This window comes from Pleurodeles waltl, chromosome 6, assembly GCF_031143425.1.
Source record: "Pleurodeles waltl isolate 20211129_DDA chromosome 6, aPleWal1.hap1.20221129, whole genome shotgun sequence".
Lineage (NCBI taxonomy): Eukaryota > Metazoa > Chordata > Amphibia > Caudata > Salamandridae > Pleurodeles > Pleurodeles waltl.
The window spans coordinates 30,902,992-30,928,317 of NC_090445.1; the positions used below are offsets into that span (position 1 = coordinate 30,902,992).

A 25,326-nucleotide genomic window follows, 5' to 3' on the forward strand; every position below is an offset into this window, starting at 1 on the left:
GGAGAATTCATTATAAGAAAAAAGTAAAAATGTGAACAAATGTGTTTTATAAATGTGGGGCTCAGGACCAAGTTGGCACAGAGGGAGAGTTAGGGTGCACAGGACAGCCCCGAAGACACCCCCACTCCCATGAAAACAAAATACACTAAAGAGCAGCGTTTCCCAAACTGTGGGTCCCACCAGCCTAGTGGGTCGCCAAAGTCCAAGCAATAAGTAAGGATGTCTTTAAATTCTTTATCTTGTCACATTTCGCTGCAACTTGAAAGACAGAGGTCAAATGTCAGCATATGTCTTCTGTTGTTGATGGTCTTTGCAAACTCCTCTCACTCGGTATTCAAAAAAATAAAAATAAATTGAATTATGTGACAATCCTGCAGGGGTACAGGGAGTATGAAAGGAAAGGCTGTAGTGGGTCATTTTTAACTATCACACAACAAAATGTAAATACCTGTAAATGAACTCTACACATTCAGCAGTTAGGAAAGCAAAAATGAAGCACGTTTTTTTCTGTAATTCAGATCTGTGAGGGAAACAAAGATTTTAGTAAGATCTGAACAAATGAAGACACCTTTTCTTGGTGATGCGCAAATATTTACTGAAAACCGATTTCCACGCATTAGCATTTGTTTGCAGTACAGTTCTATCTATACAACTGTATATCTGTGCACATTAAGTCCCCACTTCAATGGAAAATGTGCTGCCTGCAAATAACAATGTGCTACCACACCCAGCTTTAGTTATACAAAAAAAAAAAAAAATCTCTCCTCATGTCCATTATAACTAGGTGGGTCGCAAAAGTGTGTCATAAAAAAAGTAGGTTGTTCTAAAAAGTTTTGGGAATCAGTGATCTAGAGGGCGTTTGCTTAGGTTTGTCGGTGCACCTCTGCAACCCCAGAATAAATAACACTGTGAATCACCCTCTATCCACAGCTTCGTCCCCTCTTCATCACTTGCGAGGATCCTCGGCATTGCTTGACTGAGCCCCCCCAGCTGATCACACAGTTATTACATCTGAAAGAGGATCCGGGCACATTTTAACATTTCAAAGGCTTCTCTGTGGTTCTCCTCTAATGAACCAGCAGCAGGGCCCTGGTGCTTGTAATCACACCCGCTCTGCCCTCCTCACACAGCTCTCTGCATCGGTGCTCATCCGGCCTGAATTTGCGAAAAGAGGAACTGCTCCCAAGTGGTTGGATTTCCAGGTTTGCTGGTGCCATTTGCGAGGGTACCATGCCCCCTCCAGACTCTGCCCACCAGCACTGGTGTGATGTCCTTGTGTAAACATTTATTTGAGAGCCTATGTGTTGACTTGGATGTTCATGTACAGTCCTGATGGATACTCTGGGTGGGTGGCATTGTCCCTTGGCATGTGCTCATCTGGAAACTCGACTGTTCTGGTGGGATTTCTGCTCTCACCAATAGGGCTGGGCAGTGGTTAGTGCACGTTCCAGACAGACCTCGCCTGCTATAGTGGATCCCTGGTGGGAATGGGGAGGGAAGAGCCCATGGCAAGTGTTGGAGAGGAACAGGTTAGCACAAGGGAAACAGTTTCCCTCTGGAGAAACAAAAAACAAAAGTTAAATATGCGAATAGAAGTTTTCACATTTCCTTGGACACAGCATGTGCTAGCGTTATACATGTGCTTCTGAAATTCCACGGGGATTCCATACAATTCAAGTTTGCCTTCTTCCAAACATGGTGGTAAAATTGCAGAGAAAATGTCCCACTTTTCCATCCTGCACTGTGTTCTTGTCTGCTTTGCTAGGGGACGGGATCCCTGCTTGAAGTGCTGAGTCCCAGGTGACCCCCCCAACCCCACAAACCAGACTCCGACCCATGGAGTATGACTGCAGACTGGCAGATGCACATTCGGTGGAGAGCTGCACTCCACACACACTCATCTCCCCTTAGAGGTGAGCATCTGACTACATATAAGAGCAAGTACTGGATACTATCCCATAAGGAAATTATACCAAACAAAACCCCTCCACACACCTCACATATAGAACAAAGAATCACTTTGAAAAACTTTAGTTTACTTTGAAAAGCATGGAGGTGGTTGTTCACAAAGCTGCCACTCTCTCTAAAAATGTTTTTAAAAAACCAGTTCCCTCGCTGACCCCACAAGAGATATTCAGGATTCCACCCAAAAACTAACTCTGAATAGTAGTTGCAGAATCTTTGTTTGGAAAGACGGTGGCTACAGAATGAGGACTGAGAAGCTCTATTCCTTGAAGGTGATTGCTCCAAACTTCACTTAAACACAGGGAACAGTTTTAGTCCTTCTTCTCTCTCAGGCTTTTGAAAAAGTTATCTATAGGGATATAATCCCACCTTGTCTATGATTGTATTCACACACTGTGTACCTGCACCTGCTGGACCTGAAATGCTGTCCTATGCACCAAAATGTATTTTTTTTGATGTTTCATTGAATAGTTGTTTTATTTCAGGTTGCCATAAAAGATGAAGCAGAAGAAAGAAAACCAGTGGTCGCCGGATTCAGCGATCCAACAGTCATCCAGGACTTTATGTTGGAACAAAGTTTCAACCCCGAAGGGCAACCGTTACCATCCATGCACGGGTTCAGGTACGCCAGCTGGTCCCCGATGGGCTGCGATGCCAATGGCCGATGCCTCTTGGCCACACTGACGATGGACAACAGGCTGACTGTGTACTCCAGCCTGGACCGGCTGCAGTGGGCGCCACTGGTGGACCTGACTGAGCTCTACGGACGAGAGCTCTACGAAGCCAACTTTAAGCAATGCAAGTGTCACCTCTCTGCAGCCGAGATCCAACGGCGGCGGAGCATGCAGACCCCAAAGCATATGGAGTGGTCGGCCCTCTGCACTACAACCAAGAAAACCCAAAACAACCAGATTCTCAACGTGGGCTCGATTCTCCTAGCCGTTCTCTTTGAATATGGAAACATCGCGGTCTGGGAGTTCCAGCGCCCATTCAGGGGGAAAGAGTGCATCATTTCTTGCGACACCATTGAGTCGGGTGTTGCTGCTCCTAGCATCTTATCCTGGTGGGAGTATGAACATTCAAACCGTAAAATGCGTGGGCTCATAGTGGGTAGTAGCAACGGACCAATTAAAATCCTTCCCGTCAACCTGGCGCCAGTCAAGGGCTACTTCACGGTGAGGCTTCCCTTGGTTCTTTGGCAAGATGCCGACCAGATGCCTGTGCACAGTATTCAGTGCTTCTCCTTGTACCACCCACACCTGGAATCCACCTGCAGCCTTGTGGTGGCCGCACGAGGGACATATGTCTTCTGGTGTCTGCTTCAATACAGCAAAGTTAATCTAAATATCCATAACTCCCACGTAACCGAACTCCATTCTTCACCCATAGTCTTCATGACGGTGGACAAGCAGAGCGGCACTATTTACACTTGTTTGGGAGATGGGACCGTGGTCCAGCTGAGTCCTGTTTTCACCGACACTGCGCTGAAATTCGAACACCAGTTGATCAAGCTGAACGATATTCTCGGTCCTGTCACAACCCACGGCATGGGTCTCAGCCCGTGCGGCGCCTACATGGCCTGCGTGACCACCGAGGGCTTGGACCCTGCCCACTCTGTGGTGAACAAAACATACCAAGTTCAGTTTGTCACTCTAAAGACTTTTGAGGAAGCCATTGAGCAGCTTCTGGAGTCACCTCTGCAGAACCTTTTCAAACAAGTGGATTTGATGGACGTCGTACGCGGCAAAATTTTAAAAGATAAACAAATCCCCACATTTTTACAAGAAGCCTTGGACAAAAAGAGTGAGGAGGGGGGCATATACTTCTGGCGCTTGAGATTGTTTCTTCTAAGGATATATTGCCAGTCAATAAGGAAGTCCTCCTCAGAGGTCCTCTGGAGGCCCTCGTACAGTGAAAGAAAGATCCGGGTGACTGATGCCAATGTGTTGGAGAGGAAAGACTCAGAGGAGCAGGAAAGCAAAAAAGGAGAAGTGGGAGAAACAGATCTCGCGCCATTGGGCGTGGCCGAAGGACCGCCAGTGGAGGAGAAGGTCCTAGAGCTGCAAGGGAAGATCAGAGCCGTGGAAATGCGAGTAGTCCGCGAGCACATGAAACGAGTCCTGGGAGAGGTGTACCTGCACACACAGTGTGCCGATGACACTAGCATCCCGGTGAGCGGTATCTGCAACTTCTTAACGTCTGACGAGAAGTATGATGACCACGCTGCGCGGGTAAGTCTTGGGAAACATAAACGGATACTTTTCAGATTATCTGGCTCGCCTATCAATTAATTTAAATAAATCAAAAATTATATCTAGTGAAAGTGGCGCATTTGACTCTGTATTATGCGTGTACATGAGTTGTTGTCACCGGCTTACTGGTGTAAGGCTGCACCGTGTTGTCTAACTAAGACTTTAGACTTTCTTTAACTCCGTCCCAATTTTGCCTCAGGGTACCAAGACACCACTATATGGTTTTAGCGTGGAGCAAGTTTGTCTTTTTGGATAGTGTAAACGTATTCCAAAGACTCCAAACTAGCTGTTAAAGTGGAACTCTTTTCTCTAAAGAGTACTAACCTCCCACCCACCGCATTTTAATTTTATTCCTAACAATTGTTAGTGTGGCCGCATTGAATGTGTTTTTTTGTGTTTTTTTTTTTTTTAAACATTTCTAGCCATCACTGATGAATCTTGCAGAAGATGTGCCTCCTGTCATATTAGGCTAGAGCATGAACCTGTGTTTATCACTGAACCTTGAAGTAGGTTCCCCAATACTTTGTAACCGTGCATTCAGTTTCCACCATTAAAACCAAAGGTTTTTGTTTTTGTCGTGGGAACACACCTCCTGTATTTGGTAAAACCCTTCAGGTAAGCGTAGCACAAAACCTAGGTCTGGAATAGCTCTCAGGGGGCATAATACAAAATCATGTCTGTGCATATTGTAGTGAAAGTCGCAGGCTGGGTAAATACTCAGGCAAGGACCCTAGTCCACAAGGCTTTCATGAGTTAATAGAGGCTGGGTTCCTTTGGAAGACCTGTATTCGGGGTTCTAAGGCAAGTTGTGTTTCTGGGTCAGCAAAGGTCAGTGATAGAAAGTCACTGGTACATACGCTCTTCGGGAAGCTGCAGGTATGCATTGAGGGCAAGCGCTGTGACGTGTTGTAATCTATCTGTGGGCTTTTACCCACGCCCACTGCACGCTCATCATTATCACTCGTTCATGGGCTTGCCTCTCAAAAATGCTTTATAATTGGTAAATGCTTTACGTTTGTCCCTCCTTGGGGCGGTTTTGTTACCGCCTTGGACACCGACCCTGTTACATGGGTAATTGCAGGATTGATTGCGAGCGAACTCCTTTTTCCTTTTGTGTCTCTCCTTTGCACTAATGCTCATAGCGGCTGTGGCGCTTTGAATCGGCTTGCTTATATCAACTGTTTTACTTTTCATTTTCAATATATGTCGCAAGAAAAGTCTGGTTAGAAATTTACAATGCTAATAGCTGTAACTCGAGCAAACGCGAGACCCATTGCAATGCAAATGTTTGTTTTGGAGTTGTGACAGCTATTTCCAAGTAATGTAAGCAGTTTCCTGTTCATCTTTGTTTGCTTTAGTGGGAAAAGGGTTAATGGGGGCAGTGGAATGAACCTGTCCATCTTCAGTGCACGTGACATGGAGGCGGTTGTCACTGTTTAAGTGTCTTCTTGCTCATACAGGACAGATCTGTAGAACAAGATTCAGTCCCAGAGCAGGGTGGTGTTGCTAGAGTGTCCTGCTGATCTGTCGTAGACACCTTGGAAACAGTAGGAAGCTGCTGCTGAAAAGCCACCTTGCCCTGGTGAGTAGAAGGGGTCTTTCTTCCCCTTTGAAGATAAATATGATTTGAAAGCTTGTGGAAGGTGAAGTGAGAGATGTGTAATCATACAGAATGCTTTTCTGTGCAAGGGATGTTGTCAAGGTGTCAGGCATGTTTCTCTTGCATCGTGATCTGTGTAGAAGTGTTTTAGGGTAGTGTTTCCCAAATTGTAGGTGGCGACCCACTGGTGGGTCGGTAGCTGATTTTTGGTAGGTCGTGAAAGTCCAAGAGATCAATACAGAGGCCCTTAAATTTTTAGGGTAGAGCGCAAGCGCTCTGGCCTGTTGTAATCTCTCTGTGGGCTTTTAACCACACCCACTACTGCTATTTTTTCATTGTTGTGCTTGTCTCAAATGCTTCATTTTTATTGGTGCATTTTGTGAAATGTCCCTCCTTTGTGTGCTGAGTTTCCTCCTAGGCGATTTCACTAAGTGAACATTTCTGTTGGCCATCACACTACGTCCCGCTTCCTCCTGTTACAGCGTGTGATGGCCCCTCCTCCGGTTTCGGTTTGCCTTTCATCCCAGAAGCGATCCTTTTTAGACATTCACGAAGGGAGCCAATAACTCTTGCTGTCACGCTCATGGTGGCCGCGGCGCTTTGAATTGACTCGCTTATGTCAACTGTTTACTTTTCATTTTCAATTTATGTGGCAGGAAAAGTCCAGTTAGGAATTTTCCTTTAATTGTTTTATTTATCTTTCACAGTTGCTGTGTTTCAAAGACAGAGGTCAAAATTCAGGCTATGTCTTCTGTCAAACTGCTGCTTGTGTTTTTTGCATGGGGGTTGGTGTTTACAAACTTCTCTCACTTTGCAGTCACAGAAAGAAAAGTAAAGTAAATTGAATTATATGACAGTCTTGCTGGGGTGCAAGGAGTATGAAAGAAAGGGCTGCAGGATGTCATTTTGTGTAACACACAACAAAATGTAAATACCTTAAAATGAGTTGTACATGTTCAGCAGTTAGGAAAGTACAAGTGAAGCACATGTGTAATACTGAAATGTGATGGAAGCAAAGATTTTATTAGGATCAAAACAAATAAAGATACTTTCCCTGGTGATGCACAAATGAGAAATATTTACTGAAACCCAATTTCCAGACATTATCATTTGTGTGCTGTATAGTTTTATCAGTAAAACTGTATATCTCTGCAAATTTAGCAAGCATTTCCATGGACAATGTGTTGTCTGTAAAGGACAGTGTGCTGCTACGTGATGCTTTAGTTACATTAAGAAATCACCTGTCTAATGTCTATTAAAGTTAGGTGGGTCGCATAGTTTGTTGTTCTAAAAAGTGGGTCTAAAACGCTAGAGGAGCACTGTTTTAGGGCCTTACTTACAGTTAGACAGATGAAGGACATGGGCTTGAGTGCATTGATGTCAGTGGCACTCTAACTATGGCGGATGTTGGCAGATGTCCCGCTCTACCATACTCTAAATAAGTTCAGTTGTGGCTTGTGTACCATGAGTGGGCTTGCATAATCAGTTCTCCAGTCTCCAATATCTGCAACAGCTTTCTTTTGTTTTGCAAAACTATTAAAATGTGTTTTTTGGTTTATAAATCCGGCCTTCAAATATTGTTAAATTCAGGTTAACAAAACCAAGCATAGGGAAAATGTTAGCTGTGAGTCCTACAGAACTAACCCGTGTTCCATTTTGCAGTTTCGCTTGTTCCTATACAAGCGAGTTAATGAGGTAAACATATGTTTAGTCCATGTGAAGAATTGCAACCTCAGATATCTTGGCTTGAGCCCCAGCCTGTCTTTTCAGCACAACCTAGACGTGTATGAAAAGATCTATGCCCTGCTTTTGCTGTGATTTTGTATTTTTTATTTTTTTGGGTCAGGTGCCTTTGCCAGGAGTTTTCTTGATGCGTTGCTTTGTTTTGCAGGTTCTGATTGGGTATGTGTTAATGAACAAGAAGTTTTTCCACGAGCGCTGCAGCTTGTGCAAAGAGGTCCTGCCTTTCGCTGATCACAGGCAGGCCATGTGTTCGAATGGGCACATATCGCGCAGGTATGGATCATTTGGTACTACGCTGGAAGGTTTCTGGGGCAAGTATTCCGTAATTCCCAAAACTTGGACAAGGAGGCTGGGAAATGGGCCTCCCTGATGAGTGTTTTTTGCCACTGTGGAACGGATTGCCAAAAAGCATACAAAGCCCTTGCATCACACTCAGCAAAAAACATTAAAAAAAAAAAACACTGCAGCGTGCTGATGTGTTCTCACAAATGCGTCACATGCATGTGCACCTATTTGTCATGACATGGCAGACATTTTTTTTTTTTTTGCATTAAATTTTACTATTCCAAAATGACAGGCCCCAACTTTGGAGTGGTAAATTAAAAATAAATGTGCAAACGTGCATCAGAGTGAAAGGACCAGCTCCACTTGCAGTGCTACTCGCCGAAAAGCGCTTTGACGCCTCGTCAGGGGTAGTAAGCGCAATATAAATACTATTACAATACAATACAATAAATTGCAGCTGCCAGCACAGGACAAACTGGGTGTGGGGGTTGAAAAATAAAATTAAGAAAGTCAGAGGCAGAGCCCTGAGAGAAGCAACAGAAGAGCTGAGTGAGGGCCCAGGATCTGAGGAGAGAAGCAGCACACGAGGAAGAGTGCAAGAAAATACATATACTCCCATAGAGTATCAGAACAAAAGTAAAAACACTTGTTCCCTGAGCAGTGGATGCGTACATGCTATCCAGCTAAAATGAAGGTAAAGGAGCTATACTCCAGCAGGAAGGCCACTGAATAAGGAGCAAGCACATGAGATTCAGAAGAAGGCCAAGCGATGGGCAATCCCTGAGCCCACTGTACGCAGTGGTATAGTGCACAATAGGTCTTCAACAGCAGACAGCTAAGACGGTATAACATTTGCAATGGAAGGATGGCACTTGTTTGATTTGTGGTATAGTAGAGTCTTTCCTGCACCTGAGGGGCGGTCGGTGAGCAGAGATTATAACTAAACGGAAGCATGAGAATCAATTTGATGAACTTAAAAAAGGAAAACAGCTCTTGCGTGAAGCCAAGCTCTGCTGGTACTCTCTAGATCAGGGGTCTCCAACCTTTTCTGTATTAAGAGCTACTTATGTTGAAGGAAAGTCATCCTGAGTCCTGATATTGGTGTTGTAACTGTGACCACATCAGACTAGATTACATTAGTGGCTGGCCACCCCCTGCAGGATTGTTAGTAGTGATTTATTCAGAGCATCAAGCAAGGTTGCCAGCAGGAAGGTAAACATGTTTTTTGTAATGGGAATGCCTCTACATGGATAATATATAATACCAACGGCTGCAATGCCTCTACCATCAAGGTAATACTATTAGTATAAGCCTCCCAAAGGTTGCATGATTTATCAATCAAATGTCAGATTTAAGCTTATTTTGGAATTTCCACCATTTTTCTCCAAATGTCATTTTGTGAGTTCTGAAAATACACGCATGTCTATATTGATTACACATTTTACATGTATTATTTCAACCAAGCCAAAGTTTCAAATTTAGTAGGCGGGTCTGCACACAGGTAGAGCTACTTACAAGTTGCTGGATAGCTACCAGTAGCTCACGAGCTACTCATTGGCGATGTTCTAGATCAGAACCAAGACACGTATTGCGTCATTCCATTGTTTTCTCTGGATACACAGTTTGTGTTCTCCTGTCTGGCATACCAGTTTGAACCCAAAATGGACCACTGTGAAGAAATAAAGCAAAGCAGGAGGCTGCCTGATTTCCCTAATGCATGGTTGAGGATTTCTTGTTTTGAGAAGTGAATGAACTGCAGGACGTAGGAATGTAATGGGATCAGACGATGGCCAGTCACACTTTGTGGTCTAGGGTGCGCTAGCAAATGGAGGGTACCAGGCAGCTGGGACATGGAGTGCATCAGTGTGTCTGTGTGTGTTGGCACAGTGGGTGGAGGGCAGGGGGTCATCTTTTGAGAATTGGTTACCCTGAGTAGGAGTAGCTGGGATCATCCAGAGTTTGGGTATGAAATGCAATTTGTGTTTTGATAGTGGACACCGAAAACCTATAATCCTGAAAATCCTGCGGCTCTTATTGGACCGGCTCTGCTGACCACCATGGCGTGTTGTTCACGGGTTTCCCAGTTGTCATGTCTCAATGTGTCCCTATGTCTGAAAGCTGTGTGGGGCATCCTTAAGGGTGCATGCCAGTGATTCGTGAAACCAGTCCCACAAATCATCAGAGCCTTTCTTTTGTTTAATCTCTTTGAAAAGTTTTCTTTTTCATAGACTTTCCCTTCTTTCAGGTGCTCTTTGACCTACCAGACCTTCGAAGGCGAGATGTACAGAAAGTGTTTGCTCCACGACAGCATTGCGAGGTGTTCCGTCCCTGAAGGTGAGCCACGAAGCGCATTCGGTTTTGTGCAAGACAGCCATAAAAGTACATAAAAAATGTGATAAAAAACAATATAAAACAAATCCAGATAGCAGACATGATAAAACAATTATTGGACAAATCCAAGTAGCACACATAATAAAAGGACAATAGGCCATCATCACCTTAAAATCACTACAGGATTCCAAAAAAGGACCAGATAATACATAACACCTTTCCTCAAATCAGTGGCCTTCAAGATAAAAAGAGCAACACTACAACACACCAGATGATCGTTTTAATGCGAGCAAAGATTTCAGGGCAACTTTGAGATCTCATATTCTGGGCAACAAGTATAGGTTTAAGATAAAATGGCCTGCAGTTCGAACATAGACTACAAAACAGTGCACCATGCTTTGCTTGTTCAGGCATCACATGGGCAAGGGATCATATCCGGGGTCAGGACTTCATAGTGGGAAAGGCCACCAAGGGGTGCACAACACCACATCTGAATCTTGTTAGGACAAAGCAGCGCTGAGTGTTAGTAACACGGGATAAGTAACGTTGACATCCCTCCACAGCGGAAAGAGACGAGTAAAAAGCAACCGTCGGTTTCACCGTCTCCAGACCCATTCGCCTTTCCACTCTGTGCTGCAGAAAAGCTTCTTTGATGAACTTCTTAGTGAGTGATAACACCTGAAGAGGGTCTGACCATACTGTCAATTTAAACAAGGTGCTAAAAGAAGAATTAATATAAGCTAGCCAAGGGATATGCAAAGCCTTATCTAAGGTTAGGCAGTTGATTTGGTAAAACTTGTTTCGTCTTTTGCCCATATAGAGAACCAGTCAGAAAGGTCCTACTAGAAGCAGACCCTCCAGGTGCTGTAGGCCAACCTCCCAGTGGGCACTCACAGTTCAAGCGGAAGCAGATAGACAGAGTAAACGTTTTAAGAAACTATTTCCCTCAACTTTCAGGGGTTTACTAGAAGTATACCCCATAGGCCACCCCATAAGTAGCGGCCGCCACCCCTCTTACCTTGTATATCGCCACCATTGCTCTAATGAGTCGGCTACCCAATGTAGTTGAGACCCTAAAGATCCCATGAGGGTATCTACGCCTTTTAGCTTTGGCATTTAGAATCCGTGGCGCTCAGGAACCATTGCTCGTGAATAGGACACCCAAGTAACAAAAGGAGTTTACACTTGCAATTAAGGTATTGTCAATAAAAAGAATTTACTTTTTTTGGTTTCTGCCCACAGATCCCTGTAAAAGAATTAGATTTGTTGATCACCATTTTTAGGTGACATAAACTCCCCCAAAAGCAGTCATCAGTTTCTGAAGCCCAACCGGGGTCCTAGATAACAAAACCGCGACAGAACAACACTGGTACTGAACGCCCGGCAGCACAGGGCGCGTTTATTGCCTGTGCCTGATTCAGTTTTAACTTGTTTGAATAAGTTAATTTTTCTGGATGCTTTAGAATTGTGTGCACTGAAGAAGAGGTTGCTCCTCCAGCTGCTTGTTTTCAAACAGAGTCCCCACCCCCCCATCTTTGTGGCCAAGTTGACCCTGTCGCGTCTTCCCTGGCCTGCTTGGATTGGGTGCACCGTCCCTTACCTTCTTTAAAAAGTGCAAGGTGTTGTTAATGATAGAATCCAGATGAAAAGCAGCAGCAGCTATGATCACACACCTGTGCATGCTAAAGATGCTTCACAGGTAAGTGGCACTTGTTTCAAAAGCGGGTAGCAATGCGCTTTCTTGGGAGTTCGTGATCATTTAGATTGTGGGTGAGGCACTTGTGAAAGGTACAGGGATTGGATCACTGTGGGGAGACGTCCTGTGCTTCTCAGCTCCAAGCAGTGCCTAACTTTTAGATGACTGTTGCTGCTCACTGTGGCAGATCCTCTCCTCCTCTCCTCTCCCCCCTCCTCTCCCCCTCCTCTCCTCTCCCCCTCCTCTCCCCTCTTCTCCCCTCTTCTCTCCTCTCCTCTCTTCTCCCCTCCCCTCCCTTCTCCTCTCCCCTCCCTTCTCCTCTCCCCTCCCCTTTCCTCTCCTTTCGCCTCCCCTCCTCTCCTCTCCTCTCATCTCTTCCTCTTCTCTTCCTCTTCCCTTTGTGCAAGCCTCACCCCGGCCAACCAGTGGAAGGTTTTACTTCCTGTGCTCAAGCCCTGCTCAGGTTCGTGTGAAACAAAGTCAGACTGTGCATGACTACAGCTGCGATGGCAGTGCTGCGGATGAAGTGTGTCTGTAGAGCAGTGTTCTCCCTTTCTGTCCCAAGAGCAGCTAGGGAAGGATCCCCCTATAAAATATTCTAAACAAACAAGAGATGACCGAGTGCAGTGCAGAGCTCCCAAAACCCAAACAAAAAAGATGTCATTGTTCCACAGTGCAACCCACCACATCTAAAGTTCCTGCACTCCACCCCTCACATCTTATTGTCCATCATTAACGCAGGCACGTGTAGGCGTAAGATGCCAAGACGCATGCGCCACGCCGCAAAAAAGGATGGATAACTGCAGGGAATAGAAAGCATGCAGCAAAATATGTCTTCAGAGTGAGGTTTTTTCTCTTTTGATAACTCCTTGTTAGATGTGAGTTTTTAAATCATCTTTTTATTGTTTGTCAGTATGAACAGTTCACAGCGCAGTGCAAGGCGCAGATGGGCATGTGTGAGTTATCTCCATCGCAGCAGCATCTCAACTCGGGTCATTTCTCAGAATTACAGTCGTTCAGAGAGCTTTCCTTGCAATTTAAGACATCACCAGACATGTAGATATCAGTTTTTAAAAGGTGTGAAATAGACACTCTGACTGCTCTGCTTATGCTTTTCAGCCTGGCAGCAACACTGGGAAGGATCATGTTTCTAACTTCTGTGTCCATCTCCTCATTCCAGATCCCGAGTGGCTGCAGAGACTGCTCCAGGACCCCTGCACTTTCTGTGATTCCCCCATCTTCTGAAGATGAGCCTTGGACACACAACTTTCAGCCCAGGTGGTCGAGAAGCCCTCAGATCCTGCAGAAGAACTGTACCCATCCACACCCCTGGCTGCATCATTTTCCTAATAAGTGCAGGAACATGGCAGTAGCGGAACCTACTTCTGTCTCAGGAGAAGGTTGGGAACCACCAGTGCTTAATTTGTGGTTTTTGTTTCCAGTGCGCAGCACCAGCACTTATTTTTGATGGCCAGCACTTATTTTTCTGCCTCAAGCATTTACTGCAACAAAAGACACATATAGGAAAGATGGAGGAAGAGAAAAAAACGAAAAGGTGTCACAATGGGAGAAAGCAGGAAGCGGCAAGGGTGAGCTGAAGGGGCAGGGAGTGGCTGTAAATGGATTGAAGAGGCCCGAGATGGCTTCAGGATTATGCTACCTTAGTATTCCGTGTTCGCCTATTCAATTGTAGTAGCCACGTGTTTAAGAGGAGGGCTTTGGGCACCAGTATGTTTTTATTTACAAATTAAGCACTGGAACAATACACTCTGTCTTGAGCCTTTCAGGTCTCGTACACCAGCTAATGGGAAGCATCTTTTGATTCTTGACTTAGAAAAGGCTGTGCACAGCCATGACGTTTTTAAGAGCAGCTGGGCATCCTTGGGTCATGAGAGCCACAAATACAATTCTTAGTAACGCGCTCTCTTCATGCTACTTTTTCTGCTTGGTGAAACTACAGATGTCAGCGGAGACCAGTCCGGGAAGCGTTTGGATCGAGTATTGAAAGTTACACACTGTTTTTTTTTTTGTTTTTTTTTGTAGTTGTATTCCTACTGTGAGTTTGTAAATAAATATATTTCTAAAACCTGAAGTCTCCCTGTCTGAAGTAAGCTATAAATAGGTAAAGTCTAGATTACAGTTGTAGGAGCTCTGAAAGCAAACACCAGGTTGCTACAAATATAATTATGCTTGTCAGGTGTCCCTTCCTGTACAAAACAAACCTGCCTACAACGCAGGCACCCGTGCAGCCTGATGCAAGGGTGCCTGCGTTGGCGCTAGGCAGCCACAAGTGCACCAGAGCAAGGAAAGGGCAGGAATGCGCCATAAAATATTAAATACGGCGCAGTCCTGCCCTTTCACCCAGTGCAACAAGCGGCTTGTGCTATGTGATAGTATGATAAATCTGGGCCTAGATTTTTCCTTCTTTAAATATGTTGCTGCCCGTGGAACTAATTTTCTGATATTTGACACTAAGTTGCATCCACAGAGGTGGCCTCCACATTCTTGACTTCCAACACTGAAGCACGCGATGAGCATCTTTTTTCAGAAACAGCGTACAGCCAAAGTGGACATTGGCGGGTTATTTCTGTCCCTCAACGGAAGGGTAGCGGGCAGACGTCCGCCGGATGCAAGAAAAGCCTTCTGTGGTCTAGGTACCTCATACACGGTGCCTGTTTCATTACAGTTTTTGCTTTCGTGCGCGCCTTCCAACTCCTTAGCGTTCATGGTCTGCCTTGGTCTGAAGGTTCTCAGGGATATAGAACGCCACATCCGCTGCAACACAGTTACTGTAAGAGTTACCCGTATCTCCAACCATAGCATCGCTAAGCCTTTGCTCTCCTAGGTGAGCCAGGACACAAGTGCTGCTTGCGGTTGACTGATGAATGGCAAGCTTGTTTCTAAGCTACTGCCATATTTGTTTCACAAAACCATCCACTTTTTTTTAAACAGTTGTGTAGTTCTAAACAGTTTGCAAGATGAGGACATAAGTGTTTCTCATACTCTCTCTCAAAGCTTGAAGTTTTACCATTGTACAATTTCTTTGCTTGATGAAGTTGTCCTAGAGTTTGTAGCTGAGATTCACTGTTGACGTGGAACCAGAATTTGCCACTACTGATCGCAGCAACGTGGTTCTTATAAGTTGGTTTAAAAATTACACTTTACAACTAATGTATGTCCTTAGCTCTGGAACCCAATTTATCGGAAGACTGGTTTCTTGAAGACCTACTGAGTATGCTTCAGGGCGATTTGCCTTCTTTCGATATGAGCAAATGATCATCACTGAACTGGTACAACTTTTTGTGATATCTCAGACAACTCCATGGCGACCTTCCTCCAACATGCGATATTTGTGGTGGATCGTGGTATACATATTGTGAGGACTAAGAAAGTCAGAGTTCAGATGGACAAGCACGAATTTAAGGTTTACAGCTCTTCACAATAATCAGTGCCCAGAGCGTCCTGAAGTAGCTGAAAGGTGACATGTTCATGCTTTGCAAACTACAACAGTTGCATGTTGCCCTCCCAGGCCCCCTTTCCACCCTCTACCTTGTTTCTGGTCATGCACATTCTCTCATTCTATGCTTCCATCCCTAGCTTCTCTCTCTACTTGGCCTTTATCTCCTGTCACCTTAGTTCCTCTGCTCTGAAGGTGGCATGGCTGTTCTTGCAGACAGAACATGAAGTAAACATGTCTGAGCAGGTCACCAAGACCCTGCAACCACAAAGAGCTGAGGACCAACTTGCTGAGAAGGTTGATTTGATGGAGATCTGGGTGATGTGAGGCTGTCATTGAGCCAGGACTCTCTGCTCACTAACATCAAGGTGTGCCAGCCGCATTACTGGCATCCTGGGATCCGTCTTTCAAAGAATTGGCCAGGTCTGGGCACGGAGCACGCGTGGAAGACTTTCTGGAAGTGAAGTAAATTGCATGTGACATTGTGTTGATTATTTCTCACCTCCTAGGGGCCTGCCACATCAGACGAGGCGTGATTTTAACGTGGATCGCTCACCCAGCGAGCGCCCAAAGCTGTGCCAGCCGGCTCCAGGGTCGACTTGAGACTCTGAAGGGTATGCCAATGACTGCAGTCGGACAATGCTGGCTGTCCTAAACGAGAACAGTCGCTCGATAGACCTACGCTAAACTTGCGTCGAACGAGGGCCACCTCGTCTAAACGATACCTGGTGCCCCGGTCTCCGTCCCAAAATGGCTGGAGGTTCCTGTGTGGCAATCGCGGAGTAGAAGGCCACAGGGGTGACCCACACGCTTCAATGCACTTGAGTAAAAATTGGCCGGCAGTGAGTGGTGGCTGGAGGCAGGTATTCTGCAAGTCTGATATTTTGCCATCTGGTGTAAAAAAAACAAGCACAGGCAAAGGCAACACATAGGTCTGGGCTTGGCAGGTTGGTGTGATGGTTAACTTATTTACTTTAATTTCAAGCATGTGCTACAGAAAGAAGAAGAAAAGAAAGTGCTTCCTGCTAAACGTGGCTGTATTCTTGCAATAAAAATGTCAACTTAAAAATGAGTTAACTACTGTTTATGATTTTACTTGAACTGTAGGAGCGTTTGTAGCAGGTGTATGGGGAGTATAAACCCTTTTTATTTTTAAAACATATCAGAGGAAAATAGGATTCTTGTTGCATAAAGAAATTGCACTATTAGCTTTGAAGTATTCTAACTCGAAGACCTAGTTTAAACGCACCGCGGTGACTAAAAACGATAAAACTGTGGGGGGAAAGCATCGCCCATCGGCCGTGGCTTAGAGATTTGCTTCATTTAAGACGGAGGCAATCAAACAAAATGATGTGCCTGATGGTACAAGAAAGACAGTGGCTGAAACAGGATGACTCACTGCCCCATTCTGTTCTGGGCGGAGGCAGAATGTGAGTGACAGTTGAAGAGACCAATGGAAGAAGAGGGCTGACCCAAAGCCCGTCTATCAAGCTTGTTTTTGTGTATTTTAGCTGTTTTTAAACGGGGTGAATTATATAGTCAAGTCTTTCACGCTGCAAACATTGCAGGGATGTGATTGCATAGTCACTTTAAACAAGGGACCCCTGTGGTGCAATGTCACCCACTCCAGGTACCCTTAAAAATAGTATATGTGTAGTTTAGATTTATCAGGTCAGTGAGTCTACAACTCTTGCAAGACAGTGAAATTAGCATTTCTTTGAAATGTAAGATTTCCATAAGATGCGCTCTTGCGAATAGTTCGAAGTGACGTCAGTACAGGATGGCCGCTCCGCAGGATACCATGTGGGATGGATCTCATGGAATCTGCTTGGCACCAGTCTGAAAAAGATGTCTAGCACCGAACGATGAGCTGTAGGGGCCCCTGAGCGAGACCCTGAACAGCAAACATTGAACACTGAAAAATGGTAGCTGATGAATATTCACATACGTGAGGCGAAAAGTCATGGATCCGCTTTAAAAACAGTCTTGGGGGTTCCAACAAAAGTGAGTAATTGAGGGAGCTGAAAAGAAGGTCCTGGAATATTCCAGTCAGTGCATGTACAGTAGACACACTGGTTGTACAACACACTAATTGCATGCCAGTCATAATAATACCAGTTTCAAGTATTATGCCCACATAAGGTACAATAGACATCCTTTTTACTATGCCAGTTAATTGCCCTTAAAACTAAATTGGACAGGGTGTCTAAGGCATTGGGAATCCTGCAGCCTGTGCCAGGGATGATGCATAAACATGTCACCGTTCTCCTGCATGTGCCATACTGATCAGTGCTCATATTGCCAAGCAATTGTCACAGTGCTCCTGTAAACACGCATTGCTGTGCCAATTTATGGATCCTCCCCAGAAAACAGTGCTGCCAGTTTTTATATTGGTCAAGGTTGGTAAGAGCAAATGATGAGCTTTTAAGACTTGGAAGGAACTCTGACCCAGGCAGCATTTCCCCAGCCAGGTTGCATTTTCTTTTCATACGTTTCTCTGGGACTTTGCCAACTCCTGGGAGGAAATGGTGTCATTGCATCATTAAAATGTGTAGTTTGGTATGGGAATTTTTGGGGTAATTTGAAAATATCTTTCAAATACTGATATAGATTTGCATCTTTTAAAAACCTCTGCCAGTGCCAATGAACCATAAAATTCCACTGGAGCCTGAAAGGATCGATGAAATTATCTGCCAAGAACTGGATCTCAGAATTGTACCAGATGACCTCCTGACTGACTTCCTGGGACAGAGGAAGGGATGTGGCCTGGTGTAGCGCTCTCCCAGCCTGTTAGGATGCTCTGCCTGACCTATGGGGCTTCTTCCCTGATGAAGTAGGGGTGCTTCAAATAGACCTAAGTGGTGTCTGGTGGCCCCCTGCTGCTGTTTACTGAGTGGTCAGTATGTGGGGTGACCTAAAGATCTCCAAATAATTTAAGACCTGGTCTATATGCTAAACCGCTACATTGAGGTTTGACGCTGCCTCGTCATGAAACTGCTAATTAAGGGCCAGATGTACGACCAGTCCACATTTTGAGAGTCTCTAATTGCGATTCATTGGGAATCACAAATAGAGACTCGCAAAATGACGTGTACAAATGTGTTCTCAGACACGTTTAGCGATTCCCAATGGGGTCGCAAATGACCTATCACATTAATATTCATGAGGTAGGTCGCAATTTGCGACCCCATTGGAAATAGCCACACTCACAGGGATGGTGGCCTGCTGGGGACAGCAGACCACCATGTCTGTGACTGCTTTTTGAATAAAGGAATTGTTTTTGTAATGCAGCCTGTTTGTTTTTAAAGGAAAACGGAATACATTAGAAACAAAAAAAAAAGTTTCCTTTAAATTTTTTCAGAGTAAGGGGTGGTTTGTGGGATCACTGCCTGCTCTGAAAAAAATGTTGGTGCCTCATTCACAGTCGTAAAACAATCATACATGCCACTTGCTGTTTGGAAGGAATGCCCACGTCACGCCCCTTCCAAATAGCGACTCGCAGACCTCTTTTGCGATTCTACATTTAATAGATCACCAAATCGCATTGGTACATACCAAAATTGTATTTTCTGGTCGCGAATGGCCTTATTCTGTGAATCGGGCTGTTTGCAAGCAGAAAATAGCTACTTACATTTGGCCGAAATACTTGTGAAACTGACTCGATGCTCCTCGACAGCTACACTCTTCATGCTCGACCCACCAGCACCAGCCTGACGTGATGTTGAAACTGTGGCTCGATTCATTCATTCATTGTCACTGCTCTCTGAAACATTCGAAGGCTCCTCATTGGCTGCAGGCGTGTGTTGGACTTGCCTGCACGGGTTTGTCTTGAGGGCATGTCTCCTCTAGAGTGACACAGCTCTGTGTCTTCCACTACAGATTCAACCCTTCCTGTACAAAAACTATGCTTACCACAATGCACACACCCTTGTGCTTTGGCGTAAATGTGTCTGTGTTGGTGAATGGAGCCTAAAGTGTGCCAGGGCAAGGAAAGGGCATAACTGAGCCACATCATAATAGATGTTATGGTTCTGTTCTGCCCAGTTCACGCAACGCAGGACAGTAACTTTACTTGCTGTGCTGGTTGCACGATTTATTAGTAAATCTGGACCAACGTTCTTTGTCTCTTTTGACTGTACTATGTATGTGAACTATGACTTGGACCAAACATATGTTCCTATGCCAGTAAAGGTGTGTTCCTCAAGTCAAGCTATAAAGGGTTAGTAAGGGACATATTACAGGGCAACTGTTCGCCTTTATAAGAACAAGCTATTAGATTAGCCCAGCTAGCAGGTCCTTGCATTAAGGCCCATACTTATACTTATTTTGCGCCGCATTTGCGTCATTTTTTGACACAAAAACAGTGCAAACTTACAAAATACATTTATATTTTGTACTTTTGTGCCGTTTATGTGTCAAAATGTTTTCGCAAATGCTGTGCAAAAAAAGTATAAATATGGGTCTAAGTATTCACAAAACCTGATTCAGAGCCTCGGGAATCCCATATTTAGTGGGTAGAACTCTAAGGGACATATTTACAAGAAAGTGGCACATCATAGACGATGCGCCACTTTTCTTGCACCCCGCCCCAACGACACCATGGTTGCACCGTATTCATGATATGCTGCACCATAGTGTTCGTTAGGCTAATAGCGTCAGATGTTTTGATCCCACCGTGGCTCTTTGCATCACTAGCGTCAAAAACTTTGACGCTAGTGCAGCAGAGTGCAAGGAGGCCCTTAGGTTACTATGGGTGCGTCATTTTAATGCCTGCTCTAAGCAGGTGTTAAAAATTATGCCAAAAATGGCACAGTGGAAACTTGTAAATTTCAGTGCGCCGTTTTAGAGGGCCTCCTAGCGCTAGAACTCCGCCCTTACATACATTATGCCTGGTGCTCGGATAATGTGGCGCAAGTGGTTACAAAGCGAAAATGCCTCCTTAACGCCACATTAGCGTAAAAAATGACGCTAATATATGCGCCACTTTGTAATTATGGCGCTGCAAATATGCCTCCGTAACGCCACATTAGCATAAAAAAAAAATGACTTTAATGGGGCACAAGGAGGCGCTGGGGCTTGTAAATATGCCACTAAGGTTCTAACCCAAGGTTTTTCTGATTGTGCAAGTGGTGGGATTTTAGCGGCTGATCAGGAGTCTCAGGACTTCTTACCTGGTAGAACTCTAGGGTCTCAGCTAGTCTCAGGAACCTCACACCCTAGTGATTACTCACTCGGATGTGGTGGACGTTCTCAGTACCTGACCCTGAGACTGCTGTTATTAGCCCAACTAGATGGCGATGTTGACTACATACACAGGCAGGAGAGTCGCGGGGCCAACTCATTCGGGAGTGGCAGTGGCAAAATTGCATCTTTTGTGGAACAAAAATTAGTTTTACTTTTACCGTACAAGTCACCAGCAGAAAGGGGCCCAGAGAATATTCAGATAACCTCGTGCTGAGGACCCCACAACAGATTTTGGTCACCTCTATCAAGGTGCGCTCAACAATGTGTTTGTGGTAGTAGAGGCCGTGGACCCTTTCCTTACACTGAACAAGTTTACTGGCGCAAGAAGCTTGGGGTAGTACAAGCCGGGGTGTAACAGTGGCTTAGACATTTATTTCAGAAGTTACAAATTAAAGTAAAAATATGACAATATTTTATTATGCCTTTATAATGATTAAAAGTGATCTATAGAATCAATAAAAGGGAATTAAATAAAAAAACTTTACATTCATTTTTAAACTAAAACAGAGTGTTAAAATATAATTAAATAGTAAGGGATTTATTTGTATATATTTTTAAACATTACATTATATTTATTAATATGTTTAACTGTTTTAAATAATTTAAATCAACATTATTTTCTAAGGGGTTTAATCTTAAGTCCCTTCCTCTATTATTTTCTGTTCGAGAGTGTTGTAGTACCAGAGGTTGGCCATATGTGGTGCTGGATCTTCTCCAGCTCTGAGCTGGAGTAATTTACTACTGCTTTGCGTCACTTTTTGCTGTAGTAGCTTTAGGAACCCGACCTAAGCTCCTCCGTACTCCTTCATAATGCCCTCCCTTTTAACCTTAGGGGTGAGATTTACAAGGCCCTAGCGCCAAAAGTGACACTCCGGTGGCGCTGTGCACTGCGCCACATTTACAAGGCGGTGCAAAGCCACTTTTTGTGGCTTAACGCCGCCTTGTAAATATGGGCCCCTCCAAAGCAGTTTTCGGTGGCAGATGGGCGTGCAATGAGTGTTGCAGTGGGCGTTCCACCGCAACACCAACTGCTTTTGACGCTGTCCCAAGAAGGCGGAAATCTGTGGCAGCACCAAAAAAATAACGCCACTCAGGGGCGGTGTTATTATGGCATAACGAGGAGGAAATACTTCAATTCCTCCTCGTTTTTGTTTTTATATGTGTGCTGCGTTCTGCAGCACACCTAGAAATAGCAAAAGGCCACTAATGATTGTTTATGTGCAGGAAGGTGTTTCTTCCTGCACATGAACAATCATTCAAAACTTATGATTTGCTACTTCTGTGTGCTGCATTCTGCAGCAAACATAGAAGTGCCAAATCACCATTGTAGATTGTTTATGTGCAGGAAGGATCACCTTCCTACACATAAAAACTCAATCCCCCTCAATGCAGACACACTTGCAGTATGGTATAAGGGTGCCTGCGTTGGCACAGGCAGCTAAATTTAGTGCCAGCGCTAGGGAAAATACAGGTGCGCCGTATTTTAGTAAATATGGCGCATGACTGCGTTTCTAAAGTGATGCAGTGCTGTAAATTTTGGCGCAGCACCATGTTGTACCACTTTTTAGTAAACTTGGCCCTAAGTATTCCCCATTTCCCAGCCACTTCCCTCTTCTCCTCCCACATTTACTTCTAAAACTGGTATTTATGTGTGTGGGGACTCCGCGTTTGGGGAGCAAGTCTCCGCACAGATAGAGATAGGAGAAACGGAGACTGAACCGCCGCACTCAAGTTTGTGACTATCACTTTGCAGTACTTTGTAGTACTAATGAAGTACTACAAAACACATTACAAAATTCAGTTTGTGAATAGGCCCCAATGTTTTGCTGGGCAGCATTGGATTTGCTGTTGCAGAGGACATATTTTGAAGGATAATCCAAGAACAGAGTGTTGCACACACACACCTGGCCAGAAAATCACTTACATATTGAGTTCATGCCTTAAATAGTCCTTTCTTTGTTCCTAATCTTGCTGTGGATTGTGGACCATGTAGTTGTGCAAACCATAGTTCACCTTTCCAGCAACATTATATTCAGTCTTTTGACTCAGTAGCCCATGCCAGGGCATTATGGTCATAGTAGTACAACCGATAGCTACACACTGGAAGACGCCACATGCCCCATCCCATGTTAAATGGCCACAAGACTTACTACAAAGGTCCCAGGCGGAGGCGTGGACGCTGCGCCAATTGCAGTCTAAAGGCTTAACCAGAGGGAGTTGCGCAATGTGGGACGCATTCATTGTAAAGTTGGAAGCCAAAAATGACACGCGCCCGAGCACATAAGCGCAACCACAACATATCCGGTGTATATATTATAGTGATTCGGTTGGTCAGGTACACATGAGCCCTTGTCCTGCTATCTCAAGGACCCCTGCTGCTAGCAGGATAACCCACCGGACAAGATCTAGATTCCCGAGAATCTGTTGCACACGCTCCCCATGAATAGCAAGTAACGTTGTGCGCTTCCCAGATTTGTGCCTCCCAATGGGTATGAGATCACGCAGCTTATAGTACCCTGCTGATTTATACACTCACCTCTCCCCGATCACTTAATCCTATACTCATGCGACAATTCACTGATGGTAATACTCTGTCTTACTACAGTAGTCTAACCATGGCGGCATTGTTCATTTGTATTTTCTATTGTATGTTTTTCCCTGTCATTGCCTGTGTTTTGGCATGTCACTATTTGGATGCATTAAAACCAACAAAAAAACAAAGATTTCTAAAAAAAAAAAAAAAGGAGTGCATCTGGTGGATAGCCTGTACTTCCTAAGACACCTTCTAATCTTATGGGCATCCGTCGCCCCTTACTAACATCCCCAGAGGGATGCAAGGCATTTTACCTTTCATCACTGTTACTAACAATGTGTCCCGTCAGCTGGGCCTGGTTCCCTATTGAGGGCCCATTTGAACCACCCTTCTGTAATGCACCGATATCCGGATTTAACCATGCATTAGAACTGTAACCTTGAAATTCAGGGGCATATGTATGAGAGGCTTGTGCCGCAGGAGCGTCACTTTTTTCACGCATCGCCGGCAAGAGTCAACTATATCTATGAGGCCACGCAAAGCTACTTTTGCTTGTATTTGCATGGCCTCGTAAACACGGAGTAAGGTAAGGCAGCGCAAGTTGCTGAGTTGCCTTACTCTGCTCCTGGGAGGCATTCTATGGGCATTCCGCTAGGTTTTTCAATGCAACACCCATGGATTTTGGCGCATTCCCCAAAATTTACGAGACACTGTAAAAATGGAGATGCACCAAAAAATACGCCTCCCCAGGAGAGGAGTAACAAGGAGTAATATCTTTATTTCTCATTTTTTTCCTCTTTCTATGTGTGCTGATTGTCACAGTCTGAACCAAGTAACCCCTGTCTGCTTCCTTGGAAATCCTGAAGAAGTTCACACAGGCTTTCTGAAGGTTATTGAGGACTTGCAAACTTCAGCCCAGAAAATGATACTGGCTGCCATGTTTTGATATTTGGACTCGAGCTCATGACCAGGTAATTGCTATGAAAATATTTTAGGTCATTTTGGCCCCGGAAGGTGAAGGTCCTTTTCTATTGTGCTTAATTTTAACAGCCCAGCTTTTTTCTCATACAGAAGGATATGTTTGTAACAGCGCTAACTGGATATTGTGTTAGTAACTGCTCTGACTAGACATTGTGGGCCAGATTTACTAGATGCTCACGCATCACAGCAGCCAAAAAATCTGCGTTGTGCTAGGTGAGGAGAGAGCAGGAGAGTGCCATATTTAGAGAAATATAGCTCTCTCCTCCCCTCTCCCTAGCGTTGGCTCTGATTTCAGCTGCTGTGCGTCACGCACACACCTTTGCACCATAGTGCTAGGGTGCGTACGTGAGTCTAGCATAGGTTTTGTATTGGGAGGGTATCCTTCCATGGCAAAATACTATGCTGGACACACTTTAAAACGTTTCCTACGTCGTATGGGTGCTGCACAGTGGGAAAGGAAAGGAGAATTCAAAACGTTTCTCCTTTTAACGCCTGCTTTTCAGCGCCGTTGTTTTTTGGTGCTAAATCCTGTCTACTAATGTTAGTAAATAAGGTTTAGTGTCAAAAAGCATGGGTGGTTGCATGGGAACACTTATGTACCACCCATGTAACACTCCCTTTGCGCTAAGCATTGCAAAGCAGTGCTTTGCGCTGCTTTGTGTTATTTTAAGGGTACTTTGCAGTGCAAAACAAGTTTTGTGCTGAAAGGTAAATAGGTAAAAAAAAGAGTTTGCGTCGATTTGTGTCACTTTAGTGCGCAAACATAGCGTAAAATCTTAGTAAATATACTCCTTCATGTTTACAGTGCCTCAAACCTCCTGCTTGTTTCTGCTACCCTGGAAATGAAAGTGTACACTGGGAGTAAGTTAGTTATCTAGCTGGAATGCACTGGTGTCTGTGGCCTGTGGCATCATGACCTATCAGCGATACTGCCGTTAACTTGAAACTGCACCTGGTTGGACGAGAACATCTCCTGTATGGTGTACAGGCATGTATCTCTACCCCAGATGCTGGACTGCATGTGAATCTGATAATATAAGTTTTAATTTGGACCTTTCACCACCCTAATATAGAGTGTGTGTGTGTGAGGTCCAGGACCTGTGCTGTGACCTGGAGAGGTGCGCCATCCTGCCCTCATACTGGACAGAGAACTGCTGTCCCTGTCCTGGGTGTAGCACGTAGGCCCTAATTTATAATTTTTTGGCACTGCATTTGCGTTATTTTTTGACGCAAAAGCGA

At 44.7% G+C, this 25,326-nt stretch overlaps 1 protein-coding gene across 2 annotated transcripts in view; it reads left to right on the top strand.

The window, feature by feature from the left end:
* Positions 1-13,954, top strand: part of LOC138299103 (general transcription factor 3C polypeptide 4-like) — a 28,690-nt gene extending 14,736 nt beyond the window's left edge. The window contains exons 2-5 of one of the 2 annotated variants that reach the window (XM_069237120.1): positions 2,451-4,196; positions 7,709-7,833; positions 10,091-10,179; positions 13,053-13,954. In XM_069237120.1, the coding sequence (XP_069093221.1) occupies positions 2,451-4,196; positions 7,709-7,833; positions 10,091-10,179; positions 13,053-13,117 (2,025 nt within the window). In that variant the 3' untranslated portion in view covers positions 13,118-13,954. Of the gene's footprint in view, positions 1-2,450; positions 4,197-5,677; positions 5,864-7,708; positions 7,834-10,090; positions 10,180-13,052 lie in introns of those variants that run through there. The other variant, XM_069237121.1, reaches the window with a different exon arrangement.
* Positions 13,955-25,326: the final 11,372 nt, after the last annotated feature.